Below are 20872 nucleotides of genomic sequence, written 5' to 3' on the forward strand. Positions count from 1 at the left end.
CGGGCCGGGGAGGGCGCCCGCGGGGAACAGCGTGGAGGCTCCTGGGCCGCGTGGGGCACGGCGGCCCGGCCCGGGCTCCACTCGCCAGTGGCGGGAAGGACGCGCGGGAAAGCGAGGAGCAGGAAGCGGGTGGCGGCGGCGGCGGCGGGCCCGCTGGAAAGGAGGGAGCGCCGCAGGCGGGAGGGGGAGCGCGGAGGAGGGAGGCCGGGAGGAAGGAGGGAGCGCGGCAGGCAGGCGGAGGGAGGGCTGATTAGCATGCAGCAGCGCTCGCGCGCCCGGCTCCATTGTTTTAACACCTCCCCTCTCCTCCGCGCCAATCTGTCACCGTTCAGCAGGCGAACGCTGCTGCCTCAAATGCTGCTCTTCTCAAATGAGACGGATAATTAGTTGCCCCGCACGAATGCCGCACTCTTCTCACCCCTGATTGCTATCACCTTCTTGCTCCTGGCAGTTTTGACACCTCGTAATCAGCCTGCTGCTTTTCTCTTTTCTTCCCGACTTCTGCTTCCCTTCCCCCCTTTCCTTCCTAGTTTATTTATTTACTTATTTATTATTATTATTTTAAATGCAATCCTGGTTCCTATTTGGACGAGGCCTGTGCCGAGTTAACCTTCTGCGTATACATGTGTGCATATAGATGTATATGTAAAATAGTGTGCGTGTGCGTGAGTCGGGGGCGGGCTGGCAGTTTTGCGGAAAACACTGCTTCCACGCGGAGAGAATTCTCTTCCCCTAAAGATATTTTTGGGAAGGGAGGAGTTGGGGAGAGGGACGGGAGGGGAGAGTTGGGGAGACCTCAATTAATGCTTTAAAGATCTCTTAGAAATTAACAAACTGGGGAGTCTCGGAATCTGCTGTCAGAAGCGTGTTTCCCCCTCTCTCCTCTAACAAGCACTGACAGTCTAATTACTGTAGCTACAAGCAGCTGTCGAGGCAGCAGCCCGGGAGAAAAGTCGCCACAGGCTGAGCGCACCCGGCCGGCCCCTGCGCGCGGCAGAGCCGCCGAAACCCGGGCCACCTCCAGGGAGGCTGGAGAGGAGGGCAAGGCCCCGCACCCGAGAGCCCCGCGAGCAGAAGGCGGGCCTGGGAGCCAGGGCACGCTGATCGTTTCATATTTATAAAGTCTTTACCTTGAAGGTTAAAAGATGTGAAGAAAAAAGGAGGGAGCATGGGGGAGTGGGAAGAACATCTCCCGAGCTTCGATCCACCCTTTTCTACCTCCTCGAGCTCTCCCTCCCCCGGTGTTGGTAAAATAACCACGCAACCCGGGGCTGAGGGGGCGGGGTGAGCCAGGCTGGAGTGTAAGAAAGCAGATGTCCCCGCTGGCAGCAGCCTCAGCCTCCAGGGAAAGCTGCACGGGGTTGGGGGGGGAGGGTGAGGGGGGGGGGGGACGGGGGGCCCTCCCGAGGACATTCACCTCCCACTTCTCAGGCATCCCGCTCACAACTGCCTCGCCTCGGCGGGGGTGGTTTTTTCAGACTCAGCGTTTCGCGTGTGAAGCTTTTTTACCTGGGAGCTGTTCTTACCCGGCCACGCGTAGCAGATGCCAAGATGCAGCCCCTACACGACTCAGGATTAAGAGAGGAGACCCGGCGGGTGCCCGTTCCACTTATCAGGCTGCAGACAGCGCCACCTCTGCAGTGCGGGCTTGGAGCCTGGCTTTCCAGGCGGCCTGTCCCTTGGCCCGAGAAGGCCTCTGAACCTTACAAGTTGGAACTTGGGGTAGCACTGGAACCTAGCAGAAAACAAGAGTTCCCCGCCTACTATAAGTGGTGGAGGTGGGAAAAGGGTGGACTGGAGGAGTCAGTGATACACTTTGAGTCCCTTTCTGGGCCATATTCTCCTTCCCTTGTCAGTAGGCTAGTAGATGTCAACTGTGAGAGAGGAACTCTTCCTCACCTAGGAAAAAAGAAGGGAAAAGAATCCCCTTTCACTAGATAGATGCAGTGGTATATTCTGGCTGGAACACGTTGGGAAGTTTTTTTTAAATTTTGCGTGTGTGTGGGAGGAGTGAGTGAGAGGGGAGGTTGGGTGGGCGGGAGGTAGGGGGGAAGGGAAGAGACTTGGATAATTGTCTAGGCATTTCCATTCAGCTCCAGTGGCAATGAAAGAAAGATGTACATGCCTCAGAACCCTTCACAGTGAATGCCTAATAATCACTGTCACCTTGGTGAGGAAGATGTCAATGTGATGTGCTTGGCACCCTGAGAAGTCGAGGCACCACTCTCATTCTTCCACAAGCTAAGGCCCTTCACTGAGGCACAGGTGAAATACGAACAAACTGCTCCAACCCCTTATCAGAAACCCTCCCTCCAGCTTTCTAAAACACTTGCTCCCAAGAAGGCTTAAATTTCTGTTTTGAGAGTTGCAAATCAGTGTTTACTTCATAAAAGAGAAGCCATGTCTCAAACATTTAAAAAAATTGAGAGTGGGGTGGGGGAGGGAAGAGAAACCTAAATGACAAGAATCATAGGGAAGTCTCATTTTAAACAAAATTCTGCAGTCTTCTGAATTTGGTATCCTCTCTCTTAAATATTCTCCACTGGTCATCAATCAGGCTGCTAACAATGAATTAACAATTTCTTAACAAGAATGTGAACATTTCTAATATAAATTAATAAATATGAATAATCCTTACAAGGTTTTATATTTGCTCCCATTAAAGACAAATGTGTTCCTTTAGAAAGTTTATCCTGAAAAATAATTTTAAATTTCAGTGTGATCTATTAGTTGCAATAAAATGTCACCAGATCTGGTATCACCCTTCTTTCAGATTACTGGAAAGAAACATGAATTTTATGAATTTCCCCCAAATGTGATTTATTTTTTTATTCAGGAACAAAGAACACATTAACTATCACAACATAAGTAACTCTTAATATTTAACTAACTTCATCCTGTAGCTATACATACAGAAAAAATTAAACCTATGTCTATTATTAAAGAAAAAAGAACACTAAAGTCTTTAAATAATCCCACCAGTGATTTTTATCACTGAGCAACAAATGCCTTAAGTTTGGTATTTACTCAGATATTTATCTTGTCTGCTATTCTCTATTATAGGTTTATTCAAAAAGAACACCCAATGCATAAATAATCTAAATTTTAAAATGAAAAAAAATTTAAAAAACCCTATAAACATTTGACATCACCACATTCAATAGTTCTAACTAGAAACCCAAGCAATAAGCTTAGACATTTGAAAAAACATAAATTATTGTTACACAATTGCATAATCCCATATATAATAAACACTGTAAACATCAATACAATGAATTACAGCTTTGTACAAAACAATCTTTTAAAAGGCAATAAAAGACAGTTACAATATTGTTTAGAAATTCAAATAGCAGTGACTGGATTTTTCAGTAAATGATCTTGAGCTAAGTTTGCAATCAAGTATTAATATATAATATTACAAACCCAAAATCATCACGTAGAACTTGACATGTCTGTTTTCAATGCATCTTAAGTCTCCCCATTAAAGTGTGAATTAAGATGCCGGAGGAAATCCCCCCTGGATGTAATGGATGGTGGGAAAACTGCTTGACAGAATTCACATACGCGAGGTATATGCAGTTCAGAGCCTGTGCCACTTAGTACCGATAAGTCACTGTCTTGATTAGGAAAGGGCTTCCAAATGGGCTGCAGGAAACAAATAAAAACATCTTCTGTTATTTGTATTTAAAATCAACTTGCACTGAATTTCAAATTCAAATTTTTTGAATGGGATATATAATATATATGAAATTCCCTAATATGAAAGCAAATTACCTTTCCATAGAATTAGCATAAGGACATGACTCAATTCTCTTTTTCATAAAGGGTATAGCTTAACTTAAAGAATCACTTAAAATACACATTCACACACTTTATCTTCACAAACTAAAAAACTTTCAGTTTTAACACCAGCATGTTTTAATACCCATTATCACAGTGATAATAGTTTTGGAGCAACAGTCAATACTGAGACTTTAAAAAAATTAAAATTCTATCTTTTTGATTTTAATTGGAAACTTTCAGTTATAGGACCTTAATTAGTACACAGAACACTAGACCTGATGCGTGTGAACATGCATTTTGATCAAGAGTAATTTAAATTTTACTACTATTTACCAGCAAATCCACAATGAATAAATCATAGAAATAAGTAATTTTTGAAAATAATTTTTTAAGTATGAAATGGATTTTATTGATCAGTTCTTTTTTGAAACCTCAAATATTTAATCATTCAACAAAACCCAACATTGGATACATTCTTTTGACTTCTTATTTTGCCTCTGTTATACAGTGCATACTTTGGCCTTCTTACCCTTTCTTATGGCTAAATAAAGTGAAGCCTGTCAACAGTTGCCCAATTGAAGAATTATGGAAAAGCATACTTCAACAGAACTACCTCCAGTATAATAAGTAGCACATACATACTCTTAACTGTATTTACTATTAAAAAAATATTTAGAAGGGCAAGAGAAGGCATTTAGTTCAAGAGTAGGTGCTCTGTAAATGTTTGTTGACTAGAATATCTTATTTTCCTGAAATGCTATGAGCCAAATTATTTCTTAAATTTGCTTTCTTATCTTAAAATATCTAAACTCTGGCACTTGGAGGAAAATCACCTCAAAAAGCCAACTTAAAGAGATCCCTTTGTGCTCCTATTACTAATTTGCTCTTAAAATAACAACCTGATCCAACTCTTGACACAGTGTTAGTTTTCATTCCTTTAACCAATCTCTTTCATCCTGGTTAGCCAATCATTACGTAAACAGTATATTACTAATTGAAGCATTTGGGGTTCACGTCATCACTGTCTTCTTATAAACATTTTACTGGACAGCTGTGTACAGTTGGTGTAAATATACAAAGTCTGTCTAAGCATCCAGATACATTCAAGTATCAGTACAGAGGGCTTATAACATTGACTCAAATCCTTTTGTGAGAAGTGGCTATTTTATAACAAAAAACAGTAATATTTAAAATACATATTTGAAATTTGGAGTGAAATCATTTCCTTTCTCCCATGATGAAAGAAAAGCAGTAGTAACTCTGAGTATATAAGAGTTAACTAGACTTAAATTTTAGTGTTGGCAGTTTAAACAAAAAGTACAACTAAAATAGGTACCATTCTAATGGGAAATTGATATGGGTATAAATAAAAGATTATTAAAATTAAAGATACTTTTAATTAAAATCTGTAAAATAGTAACAGGCTCAGGAGCAAACAGTTGATAAGCCAATCTTCTACTGCCAATTTATTTTCAAAGTCCATACTTATCCTTCTCTGTTAGGAGCTATTAGTTCAGATTTGATCTTTTCACAGAATTTGGTTGGGACCCCAATGACTGACTCAGCAAAAGTTGGAAGAAAAGAAAATCACATAGAGCAAAATAAACAGATATACTTTAGACTTTATTATGATAGTTGAATGTATAAAAAAGGTGTTAAGTAGTAATGATATAAAAGTAAAAATCTGAATTATGAAACCAAAATTTCACTTCCTTTTGTTATCAACAACTCAAGAATTCTGTATTCCTCATAGTAGCTTTACTAAAGTAAATAAAACAACAAAATGTTTTAAAAAACCCATTTTAAGAAATATCCTTTGAATCCTAAACTGTAACACAGCATTCAAAACAGACGAATGTCTCTGCCTTTTCTGCCAAAATATCAATTATCTAACCTTATGCCCCATGTCTTGTGACAGCTCAACACCAATTCTCCTGCATTTTTTAAGCTGAATACTTTTCCATCAAGTTGTAATCACATACCAGCTGTTTCCCTTGCTGCAGCATAGACAGCAAATGCACAATGCAGGGTGCCATCTACTGAAACATGACTGTACAGACTAGTAAAAGGACAAGCAGGGGATAGAATGGAGAAAAAGTAACAAGCATTAGAACTGATGCGCTTCACAGCTCCGCAGGAATTCTACTTGCAATAAATGAAACTGTGTAATTTGTTTCATTAAGTAGTAACTATAACTGTGACTAGGATGTAAAATAAGGTACAATGTAGAACATAAGTGAGTCAATAATTAAAGCTTACTGTCAGAGCTGCCTCCTTTTCTCCACTGCTAAACTATACCACAGCTTGACTATTGCCTTCTTCGTATGTGGATTTAAAAGTCTATAACCTATAAAAATACTGACAAAGCCAAAGAGTATTAATCAAGTTGTTGGTGTGTTTTGGTTTTCAGTACAATATCTCAAGGCAAAGGGAAATCAAACAAATGTCCTCAATTTGTTTTAGACACTTGTAGCAATCTGGATTTTTTAAAACAAGCTTCTGTTTATTTTAACAACTGTATATTTTTCAGTTGTCTTCAGGCATTAAACACCCCCCCCCCCCATTTTTTTTTAAACTTAAAGAATCATTTTGTAATAGCACCTGAATAAAAGGGAGGGTAGGAGGGGACTGGGGTGGCGTTAAGGATGGGCTGTAAGTAGTCTGCAAGCTTTAGAAACATTAAAGAATTTGATAAAATTTATATATATGTAGAGACTATTTAAAAAATATATTAGGCTGCATGTTCAGGGCCAGATTAGAAACCAAAACCAAACCCTCCAGATCCTAAGTACTGTATAAATGAGACTGCACAAAAGTATTATTTGAAAGACATTTCACTTATTTTCAGAAATAGAAACATACAATGTGATTATTATTAAAAAAATGATGCATTCTTATAAAGGTAAGTATAACATATACAACTTTTTGATAAAAAATGACATCTGCTTCACAGAATGAAATTTAATAAAGAATCTTATTATAACAATGATACTGAGTAAAAATCTGAGTAAGGGACTACGTAAGATAATGACACACACTAGATATAGATAAGGTTTACATGTATTTTTAAATGTGCCATAAATTTTAAGGTATTTTATAATAGACCTTTGCCATAATCATCTTTTAAATTTCATGTCATTTATTACAAGACCTGGATTTTGTTAGTTGAAAGCTTAACTTTGGCTAGTCAGTAGTTTAAAAAAGATGTCTGATAACCTGAAAGAGATGCGTATCTGTGCATGCATGGCAAAATGTGTGTTCACACATAATATATTTGTTAATGCAAAACAGTTACCTGCTGTGGTCCTCGGATAGCTTTTCCTGGGGAATCGAGTGAAGGAAAAGGTGCATCAGATGGGTCCTGAAGTGGGAATGTATTTACAAATAATGCATTATGGTCTCCAGGTGGCAAACACGGAGCTCTATCCAGAGATGTCCTAATACAAGTATTTGAGGGTTTTGTTTTGTCAGTTGTTTTAAGGTTTTGTATAGCTGAAGCTATGGGGTCAATTCCCTGTATTTCAAATAAAGTTTCTTCTGTTTTGACCAAGTTTCCTGGATTGTCTCTGGGCTCCATATTAAACTGATCCTGGCACACAGTCTCAGATGTGACAGAACCAAGGACATCGGGTCTTTCTGGAGTGCTATGTAAGAAAGTAGAGTCATTGTCCGTAGGTGGAAACTTGACATTGAATTTAGAAAGTGATTCAAAAGATGTGTCTTCCTCATCTTGGCCCAGTCCTCTTGGTGTGACAGATGTGATGCACGGTGCACCTCTATTTATATCATCTTTTGCCTGAGGCTTAAACAGCACTTCTTGTTTATCTGTTTTATCCGTACACTGTATAGGCATAGAGCACTGTGTCTCTGCAGGGAAAAAAACACAAAAGGAAAACAGTCGCATTTCAATCATTCTTACAAATCTGAATGTTCAATTAGCTTTGGATAGATGAGTATTATTTTTTCTATTGGTTTTTATAGTAACTGAAGACAACTGGCATTTTTTTTTACATTTGCGACCATCTTACACAGAAATATTAGCAGTCTCCAGTGTGTGAACTGGAATATAACGTACTAGTCACAGTTTAACCACTTTGTCTTTTCCTAGGTCTTGTGCTGTAAGCCTTGAGTCTTGTTCACAGTTATTCTGCTCTACACTTAAAAACATTTGCTTATAGTATATACATTTCAACATTTTGTCAGTAATGGAAGCTGCAACTGTTAGCTTGCTTAGACAAGTAAGTTATTAAAAGGAAAACTCCTTACCAGTCATATATATATTAATATACTGTACAGGTTAAGAATCTATATGAATTAGGTCATTTACTCCCCTATAACATGTCTGTGTGACAAATATCAATATATCACCAATCAGCTTAGCCACTGTCTACTCTATGTGAGGGAGTGGTGGTGGTGGGTGTTAGGGAGAGAAAAGATTGGAAGCAACCAAGAAGGATGAAATTTTAGGATGCATGTTCAGAAAACTCTACGTGAAGATAGGATTTTCTCATTTATAAAAGGCCTCTCTAGATAACAGGTAGTTATCAGGTATATATTAGAAACTCCGAAGCTCATCTATCTAGAAGATACTTTTCCAACAAATTCAGCTCTCAAGGACACAGGCAAAAGCTAGAAAATAAGCAAACAGTGCTTCTGAGGAGTCAGGTTTAGAGCCACAAGGCCCACAGATGAATTTTGCTCTTATTCTCATTTTAGATTCATTCTAACAAGCTTGATGATGTCTGCCTAGTTCATAGCTGGTTAGAAGCAGCAAACTACAAGGTATGGACCTGAGTTGTTAAAAGCAGATGCAGTTATCAGTAAGAGCTGAAAGCACGAGACAAGAAAAACAAAAAAGCAGAACTCAGAAAACACTACAGTTCAGCGTAGGGCCAACAAGGGCTATGTTTTTCAATGCAAAAAAATAATGATCAAAGCACTATCCATTGCTGATGATATTGAGAGATTAGAAAAAGCTAAATTATGCCCCACAATGTTATTTCTAGAAGACAGTGAAATTGGAGGCTGGTAATATGTATATTTTCATTAAATGGACAAATGGTAAAAAAAAAAAAAAATTTTTTTAAGTGAAAGTGAAGTCGCTCAGTTGTGTCCAACTCTTTGTAACCCCATGGACTGTATGTAGCCCACCAGGCTCCTCCATCCATGGAATTTTCCAGGCAAGAGTACTAGAGTGGGTTGCCATTTCCTTCACCACTGGATCTTCTTGACCCAGGGACTGGACTCAGGTCTCCCGCATTGCAGACAGACGCTTTATCGTCTGAGCCGCCAGCGAAGCTTGGTGACTTTTTTTTAAATCAGCACACTAAAAAGTTAGTCATCAGTGAAGCTGTACATTAACCAATGATGCCAATTTAAGCAGACAGGGTATAGAGAGCACTGTGCAATACAGCGTTTGCCCAGATCAGTAAGCACTTAACAAATGTCATTCTTTTCCTTTCCTTTTGGTGTTTACAGTCTTATAACACCTTTCTCTTCTTTGCCAAGCTACATTCCAACACAAGATGTTTACTGTTTGGACATGATTGTAGAACGATGCCAACAGCTTCTTTAGTTCATCCTGTTGCATACCTCTGCCTCTCTTTAGTATGTGCCATCTTCTCTTACTGGATTAACTACAGCAGCCTTTGAACTGCTTCCTTGCATCTAAATTTTTCTCATATCCACTCCACTATCTACACTGCTTTCCTCTATCCTGCCTTAGTTTTTCTAAAATATGTATTTGGTCAGGTTATTTTCTTAATAAAACCTTTTCATGGCTCTCCAAGACCTTCAGCCCTAAAATTCGTATAAAACTGTGCATGACTGATCCTTGATCGCCTCTCCCTGCTGTCATCTTTCACCACACCTGCTCCACTCCTTACTCCAGCCTTAATGAACTTTGGTACAGTTGTCCAAAAGGCCATACTCTCTTGTCTTTGGGCCTTTGCACATGCTGTGCAGACTATCTGAACTGCCCGCTTCTGGTATTCTTTGCCTCACTCTTATACGCTCTTCATTTCTTGGCTTGGACATTCACTTCTCTGGATGGCTGGCTGTGGCTTCCCAAGACTGGTTTAGTAATGACTCGTGGGTGCCCTGAGGACTAAACACTCTGCATTTTATTTGCAAATTACCTCTTTCTCCCATTACGGTAGATTTCTTGAGTTCCTGAACTGTTTTGTTTCCCATTTTCTCCAGAACCCTGCTCAGAACTTGCACACAGTATGTCTTCAATAAATGCATTCTGAATGAATCTGAATCTCTTTTCCATGGAGCTTAGTATAATAGTCTACATTTGCTAGATAATCTGTCTGTAACTAGGAGCGAAAGTGAAAGTACAAGTGTCTCAGTGGTGTCCCACTCTTTGCAACCCCATGGACTATACCAGGCCAGAATACTGGAGTGGGTAGCCTTTCCCTTCTCCAGGGGATCTTCCCAACTCAGGGATTTAACCCAGGTCTCCTGCATTGCAGGCAGATTCTTTACCAGCTGAGCCACAAGGGAAGTGGTACAGTAATTAAGATAAAGCACAACTGGTTGGCAGGATTTCTTTGTCCTCTGAGGTTCTTAAAGTCCATTAACTCTCAAGTAGTCATTTTTCCTGGTAGTAGACTTTAAAAAATGGTAGGAAATTCTAGGAAATAGTACTTTCTTTGTAGATTACACTTACTAATTGCAAATAATAAATCAGGAAAACCACCTCTTGAGGTAACTAAATTTTGTTAACACCTGAGAAGGAGGAAACACTTATCTAAATGTTCTTCAATAGGAGAACAGATGAATGCAAAAGAATCTGCTGCTGCTGCTAATGACAACTATTAACATTAACAGAACTTCTATGTGCCTCACACTTATAACCATTGTATGTGTGTTAATTCAGGGGTTAATTCCAGGGCTACACAGCTAATGAATGAATGGCAGATCTGGAACTGGAACTCAGGCAGCCTAACTCTAGAGCCTGTGTTCTGAATCATTATGACACATTGAACGTGCTGCTTTCTACATTATAGAAAAGAATCTCCAAAATGATAGAAATGTGCTTTAAATTTCTTTTCCAGAAGTAGGTCTATCCCCTTTGTGAACAAAACATAGAAAACCCAAACAAGTGTAAAAAAGCATATATTTTCTTTCAGTATAGCTAGTTGGCATACCTCTCAGCACATTAATCTTCTGAATTAATCTGTTCAAGCAATGAGAGTTACTATTCACAAAAAAATTTTTTTTGTTTAAACCTAAGATTTCTAAGGCTACTAGAAATCTAAGCTTAGAAAATTTAAAACTCAAGCTGCATGAAAGTGCTTGTCATTCTGACAGTATACTAAGAAACACGATTAGGTGAGCTAAGTGTCTTTCTACTTTGTTTACTTCAAGGACACTTTTCTCTAAATTTTAGATTTCTAAATTTTAAGAACAGGCTGTCCATTTGGACTACTTCTCAGTTTAATTATCTGGTATATGACAAAAGAAAAAGATCTGATGGTTGTTTTAACTTATAGTCCTATATCCTCGTCTCCTGATCCCCAATGAAATATGACCCTGCTTCATGGACCAAACAGTACTTCTTCCTGAAGCCATAATTGTTTAAGCATACATTTCATCTTTATCCTTTCTCAAGGTTATTGTCATATGTGGATGAGAAGAAAAAATTAAAATTTATTATTCTAATAACTCAGCAATTTATGAACTATATCTGTTTCTTAAAAGTAAAAATCAAATTTTAACAAAAAATAACACAGGGGACAATCATGTTAAATATACTCTTTCCAGCTATATTATGCAAATCACATTAAAACAGTTACTTGATATTTGTATTCAATGTAGTTGTTCACCCTTAAAATAAACCTGAACAGGCAGGCGTCTTCCCCAACCCATCTCCAAACATTTCTTTTTCTTTTTTCCCTCTTTGATCTACTCCTTTCAGAAGCATAATATTTGATACTGTGGTTTATTTGGAGTCAGAAAACTTCACTGGAGTCTGTAGCACAAAAGACCTAAAATATTTCAAGAATAATGCTGTATTTATTATTTGTGACACAGTTAATATAAAACGTAAGAATATTGTTATCAAACAGTTTTAGTGGGAAAGAAATTGAAGTTAAACACTCCAGTTGTTAAGCATTCCAGTTGACAGATACATACTCAGATTTAGACCTGTGTAACTTAAAAACGGTCAAAGTATTATGCCACTGATAATGGGTAGGTTCTCTGTTTAACAATGAATATGTCACCATTACAATGTTTTGATAAGATGCTGATGTTCAAAGAGGCATGTTTATGAATTCTTAGGTACTCCATCTCTATAGCTAGTAGATTTTAAATAAAGATAATTCTTTTACTTCAGAAGTACCTAGTGTTTTCAGTCTGTAGAAAAGATCAATTTCTCATGAAAATGACAGAAATTAAAGTGTAAAAAATCAGAGCTCTTTCTGGGGAAGTACAGCAAAGAGAGAAGTAAACTGTGTCTGTCTACAAAGACTGTTTTGCTTTTCCAACAGAACACTGTGTACCTTTTCTGAAAACAAAATGGAAGCAGTAAGCAAAAAGTAAATTTTCACAATAAAATGATTTCTTAAATAGCCTAGCTATGAGTTTTAAGAAATGGGAAGTGATCTTTAATTAAAGGGGTGTTAGCACTGCTGCAACATCTTTCAGATTGAAAACTGTAAATCACATCTCTTCGGAACTGTATGCAGAATACCTCAAATCACAAGGGCAAAGGAGAATTTATCATTATAAATGATCAGCTTACCTCCCTTTTGTTTACAGAGGTGCTTGGTAGCCAAATTCAATCCTTGGTATTTTGCTATTCATATTTAACTACTGAAGCAAATACCAGGAAACCTGTCTGGGGTTTTAGGGAAGGGTAGGGCTTTTAAAAACCACACCAAACTATATCTGTAAAACAGATATTCCTTTTGAGTTGTATTTTATACTCAATTTGCACTTTGTGCCTTCAACAGAACTGGACTCATGAAATGTGAAATGTTCATTTCTTCAATCAAGTTAGAAGAATGTATCTATGGTGTCCAATTAACTTTCAGGCAGAAGTTAAAAAGCAAATCTAATGTTATAATTTTATTTAGCTCATATATGATCATGTAGCTTCTAGGCTGTTTACTAATATATCAATTAATTTTAATAAGACACCCAATAGCAATTGAAGATTTTGAGAGATATAGCCTATATTTATTTTTCCAAGGTAGGACTTCTTATTAAGAGGATTAGTAATTATGTCAATCAATTCAATCTGAATAGCGCTACACAAAATAGACAGGGAAGAGGCCAATAATTATATAATGTAATAATTACAGAATTAAACAGCACTTACCCATTATAAGTGGTGAAAGGCACAAGTCACAATCCTCAGCACTTAATAAGCATTTAGAAATATTTTCACAATCAAAAAGAAATCAATTTCAACCAATAAAATTAACATTTCTGTATATTAAATCAAACCTTACCAGGTGCAGCGGTTGGTACATTAAGTTTGCTTAAGTGGTCTTTTTGTGCTTTAGCTAGCAAGCATATTCTATGAAATTCTTCTTTCAGATCACGGAAAGTCTTCTCTATATAGCTTCTAAAAATAAATCAACATTTTAAAATGTAAAGACTATATCTTCAAATTTTAAAAATCATGATTGAATTTACAAGCACCTTTGACTCTACCACAAAATAATTACTGAAAGGTTCAAGTTTAAAAATATCATTTTAAATTCCTAGACAATATTTCCTAAAACAACTTTAATATTTGGCGAGCCAGGCACAAAGTAAGTGATAAAGTTCTAATACATACATATTGCACAAACTAGCATGTCTCCTTATTCCTATATTTCACTTATGCTGGCTGTCTCATTCTTACATTAGAAGCTGCAATGTATTGACTTTTTGTTCTCTGTAGATATTTTAAACAGAAAAAACTTAATTTTTTATTTTCCACATTGAAAAGATTAAAGATCTATTCATATAGAATGATGCGGCCATAATACTTATTCTACTGAAATAGGAGAACTTCAGAGAATTCAGTTTTTAGAGCATCTCTGATATTAACTATATGATTTATTTAGGTCATTTTAACATGGAGAAGCCTTGAGTTCATCTCTTCTAGTTTTAAAAGGCTGCTGTTTCTTACAATTGCTAAAAACTTAAATATGTAAATACACATGTATTTCAATATTTATAATTTGTAGAGTGGGCAAAAAAGGATACAGAACTACCTTTCATGGAATAAAGGAGTGCCAAGATTCCTTGGTGAAGTTTCTTTCCTTGGAGAAGAAACCTCTTGTCTTCTTACCTTAAAGATATAAAATGAAGTGCCAAAAAAAAAAAAAAAAAAAAAAAAAATAAAATGATTACCACTTTAAATTGCTTCCAAACTCAAATGAGAATGGATTAACAGAAAACAATGGAAAATTTACCTTCCTCACTGAAAAGTAAGTTTAGTTTTACATATATATGTTTATATGTATTAAAGTGAAAGTGTTAGTCCCTCAGTTGTGTCCAACTCTTTGTGACCCCATGGATTGTGGCCCTCCAGGCTCCTCTGTCCATGGGATTCTCCAGTCAAGAATACTGGAGTGAGCAGTCCTTCCCTTCTCCAGGGGATCTTCCTGACCCAGTGATTGAACCCTGGTCTCTTGCATTGCTGGCAGATTCTTTGTTTACTTCAAAGGTAAGGCACCAGGCAGGGAAGCCCCATATATATGTATATATTACAACAGATTTTTAAAAAATGAGAACATTCAGTAGAAAAAGGAAAATGAAAGTAGAAAAATAAGATGAAGTCATGAAGTATTTCTGGTAACTTCAATACTATTTCCAGTATTGCTAATATCTTGATGAAACTGCTACTCTGATCACCAAGCATCTGACATGACTAGAAACTTTAGGAAAAAAATCCATGTGAGTTTACTTCTTTTCCATTATTGGCCTATACATCTAAATCAATGTCTTTGTATTTTGCTATAGATTCTTTGATGAGAAATGCAGCTGTATAAGAGGAATAAACAAAACCAAGTTACAGTTCTTTAGCATTTAACAAGCATTTTTAAAGACAGTGCAATTATGAATTTAAGCTCCTTTAACACAAGTTCTTGCCACCACCCTGTGGCTTCCACTGGTATTACACTTATTATGACACAAGTCAACATTAAAGAACATGTATCCACTGCATAGTTTAGATTTTTTAAAAATCTTCAATCACACCTAGAGAACTTTGTGTACCTTTTAAAACTTCAAATTGATAAATTCAAATATTTGAAAAAATCTTAATATTATTCAATTATTTATAATTTGGCCAAACTGCATGGGATCTTATTTAAGTTCAAATTCAAACGAGTATTTTGTATTAAGTGACTTTTCAGATTTTATTCAATTAAGGGCATTGTAGCTATTACTAACATGGATAATTTTACTTCATTGCTTACCACCTGAGTACATCTCCCTTATAACCTTACTTTCCAATAGGTTCTTTCAGTTTCTTAAAGAGTATTGTTTGTTCTTTAGGGAAAAATCTGATTCTAGTTTGTTTTTCTTAAAATTCGTACCTTCTCCAATTTCTTCAGTTTATTGTTCTACTTTTCCAGCTTTTTCTAAATACTAGTGTTTGCTTAACATTTCTAAAATAGTATTATTAGTAAGTAGTAAAATATAATCTTGGCAACACAAACATATGCGATTTTATATATTATGTTTTCATACTGAGGTAAAACAAAGATCATTTGTTGATGCATACTTTTTGTCTGCAATATTTAGGCCATTTCTTCTTCTGGATTAAAACTGCTTTGTTGAGCTTTATGGCTTCCCAGGTGGCTCAGTGGGTAAAGAAGCCACCTGCAAAGCTAGAGATGCAGGAGAATGGATTTGATCCCTGGGTCAGAAAATCCCCTGAAGAAGGGCACTGCAACCCCTCCAGTATTCTTGCCTGGAGAATCCCACGGATGAAGGAGCCTAGTGGGATACTGTCCAGAGTTGGACATAACTGAAGTGACTAAGCGTGTACGCATGCACACACTGAGCTTTACAAAGCAGTCATATAAAAGACATTTTCACATTCACAGTTTGTTTTTAAAAGTGGTAGACAACGTTTTCCTTTAGTGTTATGTGCAATTAGAACACCAGTAGATTTTAGTGTAGACGAGGCAAAAAGGCAACATTTTAAAGCTAACCAATCATGTCAGGACACTGCAAGAATAAAAACCTCTTAAAAGGTTATATTAAATCTATAGCAACAAAATAGAGAAGAGGTAATATTAAGAGAACAGAAACATCTGACAATTTAAATAATAAAAAAAGGTGATTAAACTAATAATCTCCTTTTAAAATTTAGTATCTGAAATTCTCAACATGGAAAAAAAAACCAACTCTCTTAGGAGCTAGAAATAACCAAAGAGAAGTAACTCCTATAATTTTCATCTGAAAATGAAAATAGTTAAAGAAAACAGTGATGAAGACTATTCCAGTTTTCAAAGTATACTGATTCACACATAAAGTAGGAATGATTGCTTCTGAAACCAAAGCCTAAAGACTAATGGCGGGGGGCGAGGGAGAAAGAGGTGAAGCAAAGGTAGAAAAAGAACGATGAATTTTGTTTTGCTTGCCAAATAACTCGAGTCAACTTACTTCTGAATTTATCTGGAAAAGATTCCTGGGTTGTACTGGCAGGGGGTAAAGGAAGACAGACTTACTGAAGAATCTCTGAAGCATCTAAATTAAGGACTTCAAGTTTCTTTGGAGTTAGGGACGGCTCTACTTACTATTATTTCTGTTACTGTTGATATATTTCAAATGAAATTTTTATGTCCCACATCCCAAGAGAAAATTCAAGAGATCTTAACATGCTAGTTAAAAAAAAATAAAGGAAAGTAATTCTCTGACATTTTGAAGCAGGGTTTATCTAGAATGGGTAGAGAAAGTTAATATTATTTTCCATTGTAGCTATCAAATGCAATTTTCTGAAAAAGATCATCTATTTTCTCATAGGATTTAAGATTAGTATAGTTAATAGCAACTCAGAAGCTCAGAATTTCTTTTAAATGATAAAATTATCTTACCTAATGAAGACTACTCAGTTTTGTGAGCATATCAGAGAGTAAGTGACCATTAGAAGAGATAACTAATATTTTGCTATTTTCAAATATTTTCCAGGTGGGTCCTGCACTGCAGGAAGTTGAAGTTACTACAACTTCAGATAAGGAAGCAAGAAAACTCTGAACATTATATTTTAGGAGATTTTAACATGAAATCATTCAACAAATGAATTTATTTCGAGGTACTAAAACTTAAAATACTTAACATTATAAACTGTTCCAAGTACTAGTTTGGAAATGGCGAACTTGTGGAATGAATACTGAAATAAGAGTTTTACACGTCGTACTTTCATTTACACTTCCAGTATGGCACTGGATAAGTCATTCAACTAAATCATTAAGATAAACCCATTTGAAACAGTTGGAAGACGTTGTGAAATGATTCCTTAAATTTCCTCTTATGTAAATTAGGAGAATTTGTTTTAGTGTAAATCAATTTAGGTTTCTCATAGATGAGTAGTATATATAAAAAAATGTTCTGTTCAAGACCTAGTTAAATATACAAAGATATTTAAGAAGGAGAAAAATGAAAAAGTGCTAATATTTCATTAGTCCAAAACCTTCTTATTCTTAATGCATATGATAATGGCAAATATTTTTGTGTTGGAATCCAAGATTTGTCACACATCAACATTTCAAAGAAAGAAATGTATATTTCCCCTAATGCCTGCCTTTTTAATATTTGGCACTAAAAGTATTTTGTTCTTTTTATAAATCAATGTAAAAAATACAGAAATGATTCACAATAGCAAACATACGAATTCAATCTATGTGTCAATTGATGATGGATGAGTAGTGAAAGAAAACGTGGTATATATGCAATAGAATATTGTGTGTATACACACACACACATTTTAAGGCTGAAGACATCAGCTTTAAAAAAGAAGAAAATTCTGTCATTTGAGACAATATGGATAAATCTAGAGGACATTATGTTATGTGGAATAAGATAAGACAGGCACAGAAAAACAAATATAGCACAATCTCGCTTATATGTGAAATCTAAAAAAGTCAAACTCATAGAAGCAGTGGAGAATGGTGGCTGCCAGGGTTTGGGGGAAGGTAGTGGGGGGAGATTTGAGTACCAAGTTTAAGTCATGCAAGATCGATCAATTCTGGAGATCTAAAGCAGAGTATGACAACTACAGTTAATACCACTATACCGTATACTTGAAATCTGCTAAGAGTATAAGTCTTAAATGTTTTCACCACAATAAAATAGAAAAATACTTATATGAAGTGATAGATATGCTAATTAGCTTGACTGTGGTGATCATCTCATAATGTATACATATATCAAAACATGTTATACATTGTAAATATATGTAATTTTTATTTGTCAATTTATACCTCCAAAAAGCTAAGGGAGAAGAAGAAATGCAAAAAACAATTTTAATCAGAATCATTAGTTGACTCATTAGTTTTTCTTAAAAATCATTAGTTTTTAAAAATTTTGAAGAACTAAAGTCAGCAAAATTAAACTGAGTTATTTCAAACTCTTCAATACTTTTAGGGTATATTCTCTCATATGGAAGGAATCTTAACTTTACAAGGCTAATACTGAATAAAGGTGGTAAGTCTTCAATGATACGTATTTGAACTACAGCAATGACTATCACTTTATTCTAGGATTCATATCAAAGATTCTCTCTAAATTTAGCTGAGATCCTTTCATGCAAAAGGAATACTTATTTTCCAATATCTCAGGCCACTGAGTGTAGGGTATATTTGATTTTACTTCTGAGATTATGCTTTTAAAACAGAAAAGACAGCTATGTTTTTACTTGGAATCAATATCAACCAAGAAGTCAAGGTGAGATGGGATGGATCAGTAAAGGGAATATAGACTGTGGAATAGTTATAAGCACTAGCTTAATAAAATTTACTACAGAAAAAGAAAAATGAGCAATGGAAAAAGAAACTGAAAATAAGGATTCAGTTATCACTTAGATTTCTGAAACTAAGAATGAAATGTTAGAGGAGAAACTGAGGTTGCATTTATTAGTTTAGATATACTGAGACAAAAATGGACTGAGAAAGGGAAGAGCTTCAAGTAGAAAATAGGAACAAAAAAGCTACAAGAGATTTGATAAGAATAAAAAAGCATATTAAAAGTTTAAAGACAAAATATAATTTTAAAAAATACATAGAAATTGTGTTTACAAGAACTTATGGCCATGTGAAATCTATGTCCTCTCACTCTCAGTAGTATTACTGAAAATCTAGAAAAACAAGAGGAGCACAAATTCTAGGAGCCTTATTGGTTCTGCATGATGCAGTGTGCTAGGCAGATCCACTGCTGGTGCAGGAACAATTCCGGGGCAAGATGGGATCCATCCCAGAGTTCTGAAGGAAGTGACAAGAAAATAAACAATATAAAAATAATATTAAATATCCCAATTATTTCCAAGTGCTTCATAGGGTTTTGGTTTAATGTTAATACCCCCAAACTACTATCAACTCAATGTTACAATAAAACATTAAAAAAAGTTGTCTTGCTGAATTTTCTTAACAAATAAATATATCTAATTGTGGGAATGCCTTTTTATATGGAACAGAAAATAAATGATTAATTTTAAAAAGTAAGGTTTCCCATACTTCCCTCACCCCTTTGCTGAACACTACATTTAAAACAAAATAACCTGGGAAAATTCTTTTCTTTAACTACTCATTTTATGTTTTGTTATTACCATGGTGAACAGAGAATATCTTCATGAAAATAGCTGTTATTTAAGCAATATATTATTGCTTATATATATATATGCATATATTATTTAACTTAATCCACATAATCTTGTGAATTGTTGTTATTTAGTCGCTAAGTCGTGTCTGACTTTGCAACCCAATGGACTGTGGTCCACCAGTTTCCTCTGTCCATGGGCTTTTCCAGGCAAGAATACTGGAGTAGGTTGGCCACTTCCTTCTGCAAGGGATCTTCCCAGGAATTGAATTTGCATCTCTTGTATTGGCAGATGGATTCTTTACCACTGAGCCACCAAGGAAGCTCAATCTTGTGAATTAAGTATTAATACTTGAATTTGATTTTAACACTTGCTAGAGGCTTTGCTAGAGGCCTCCCTGGTGGCAGAAGACGCAGGTTCGATCCCTGTGTCCAGAACATCCCCTGGAGAAAGAAACGGCAACCCACTCTAGTATTCTTGCCTGGGAAATCCCATGGACAGAGGAGCCTGGGGGGCTACAGTCTATGGAGTTGCAAAGAGTCGTACATGACTTAGCGACTACAACAACAGTTACTAAGGCTTTGGAAAGGTCAAATAATTTGTCTACCATCTAGCAGAAAGAGAAGCTACAATTGGAACCCAAATCTTAGTGCCCCAGGCTCCCAACTTCTTGGTTTATAGGTCCTAATTGCTAGAGAAGTAAAATAGTAAGGTTATCTAACCTGGAGAAGGAAAGGCTACCCATTCCAGTATTCTGGCCTGGAGAATTCCATGGACTATATATATAGTCCATGGGGTCACAAAGAATTGAACATTACTGAGCAAACATTACTGAGCGACTTTCACTTTACTTCACTTCATTTCACTTCATCTAGCATGGTGAGGAAGATGGATAACACTTACACATTGCACCAATGGAAACTAATTTTAAGATTCTAAAACTTGTCTGTCATATAACAAATATAGTTCTCAGTGAGGCACAGTTATAAGCCAAGTTTTGATGTTTAAATATTACCTGGGAGAAGAAACTTTTGGTATAGCCTTTTTTTGTGCTCAAGAATGTCAAGAAATTTAAACCCCAAAATTACCTGGATAGATTTACTGAAGCTTTACAAACCAGTTCATGTATTCTCAGAGGCAATTTGGCAACAGTTTCTTAACCAAAATTTCAGTTTAAGTGTTTCTCAACCTTGTCATTAAAAGCTAACCATCTGACAACGCATGACAACTGGAGTACCTTACTGTTAATTCTATCCTTTCAAAACCTTACTTCTCTACCTGCCTTCCTAAATACCTCCTAATAAACAACTGGACATAGTT

The 20872-nt window shown here is 36.3% G+C and overlaps 1 protein-coding gene across 2 annotated transcripts in view; it reads right to left on the reverse strand.

Moving 5' to 3' along the window:
• Positions 1-2794: 2794 nt before the first annotated feature.
• The window catches only part of TANK (TRAF family member associated NFKB activator), a 79432-nt gene continuing 61354 nt past the window's right edge, over positions 2795-20872 (reverse strand). For both annotated transcript variants that reach the window (XM_055572427.1, XM_055572426.1), the window contains exons 5-8: positions 14001-14077; positions 13248-13363; positions 7079-7650; positions 2795-3645 (exon numbers count right to left, since the gene is read on the reverse strand). In XM_055572427.1, coding sequence (XP_055428402.1) covers positions 3469-3645; positions 7079-7650; positions 13248-13363; positions 14001-14077 — 942 coding nt within the window. In that variant the 3' untranslated portion in view covers positions 2795-3468. The remainder of the gene's footprint in view (positions 3646-7078; positions 7651-13247; positions 13364-14000; positions 14078-20872) is intronic.

The sequence above is a fragment of the Bubalus kerabau genome, chromosome 3 (assembly GCF_029407905.1).
Source record: "Bubalus kerabau isolate K-KA32 ecotype Philippines breed swamp buffalo chromosome 3, PCC_UOA_SB_1v2, whole genome shotgun sequence".
Lineage (NCBI taxonomy): Eukaryota > Metazoa > Chordata > Mammalia > Artiodactyla > Bovidae > Bubalus > Bubalus kerabau.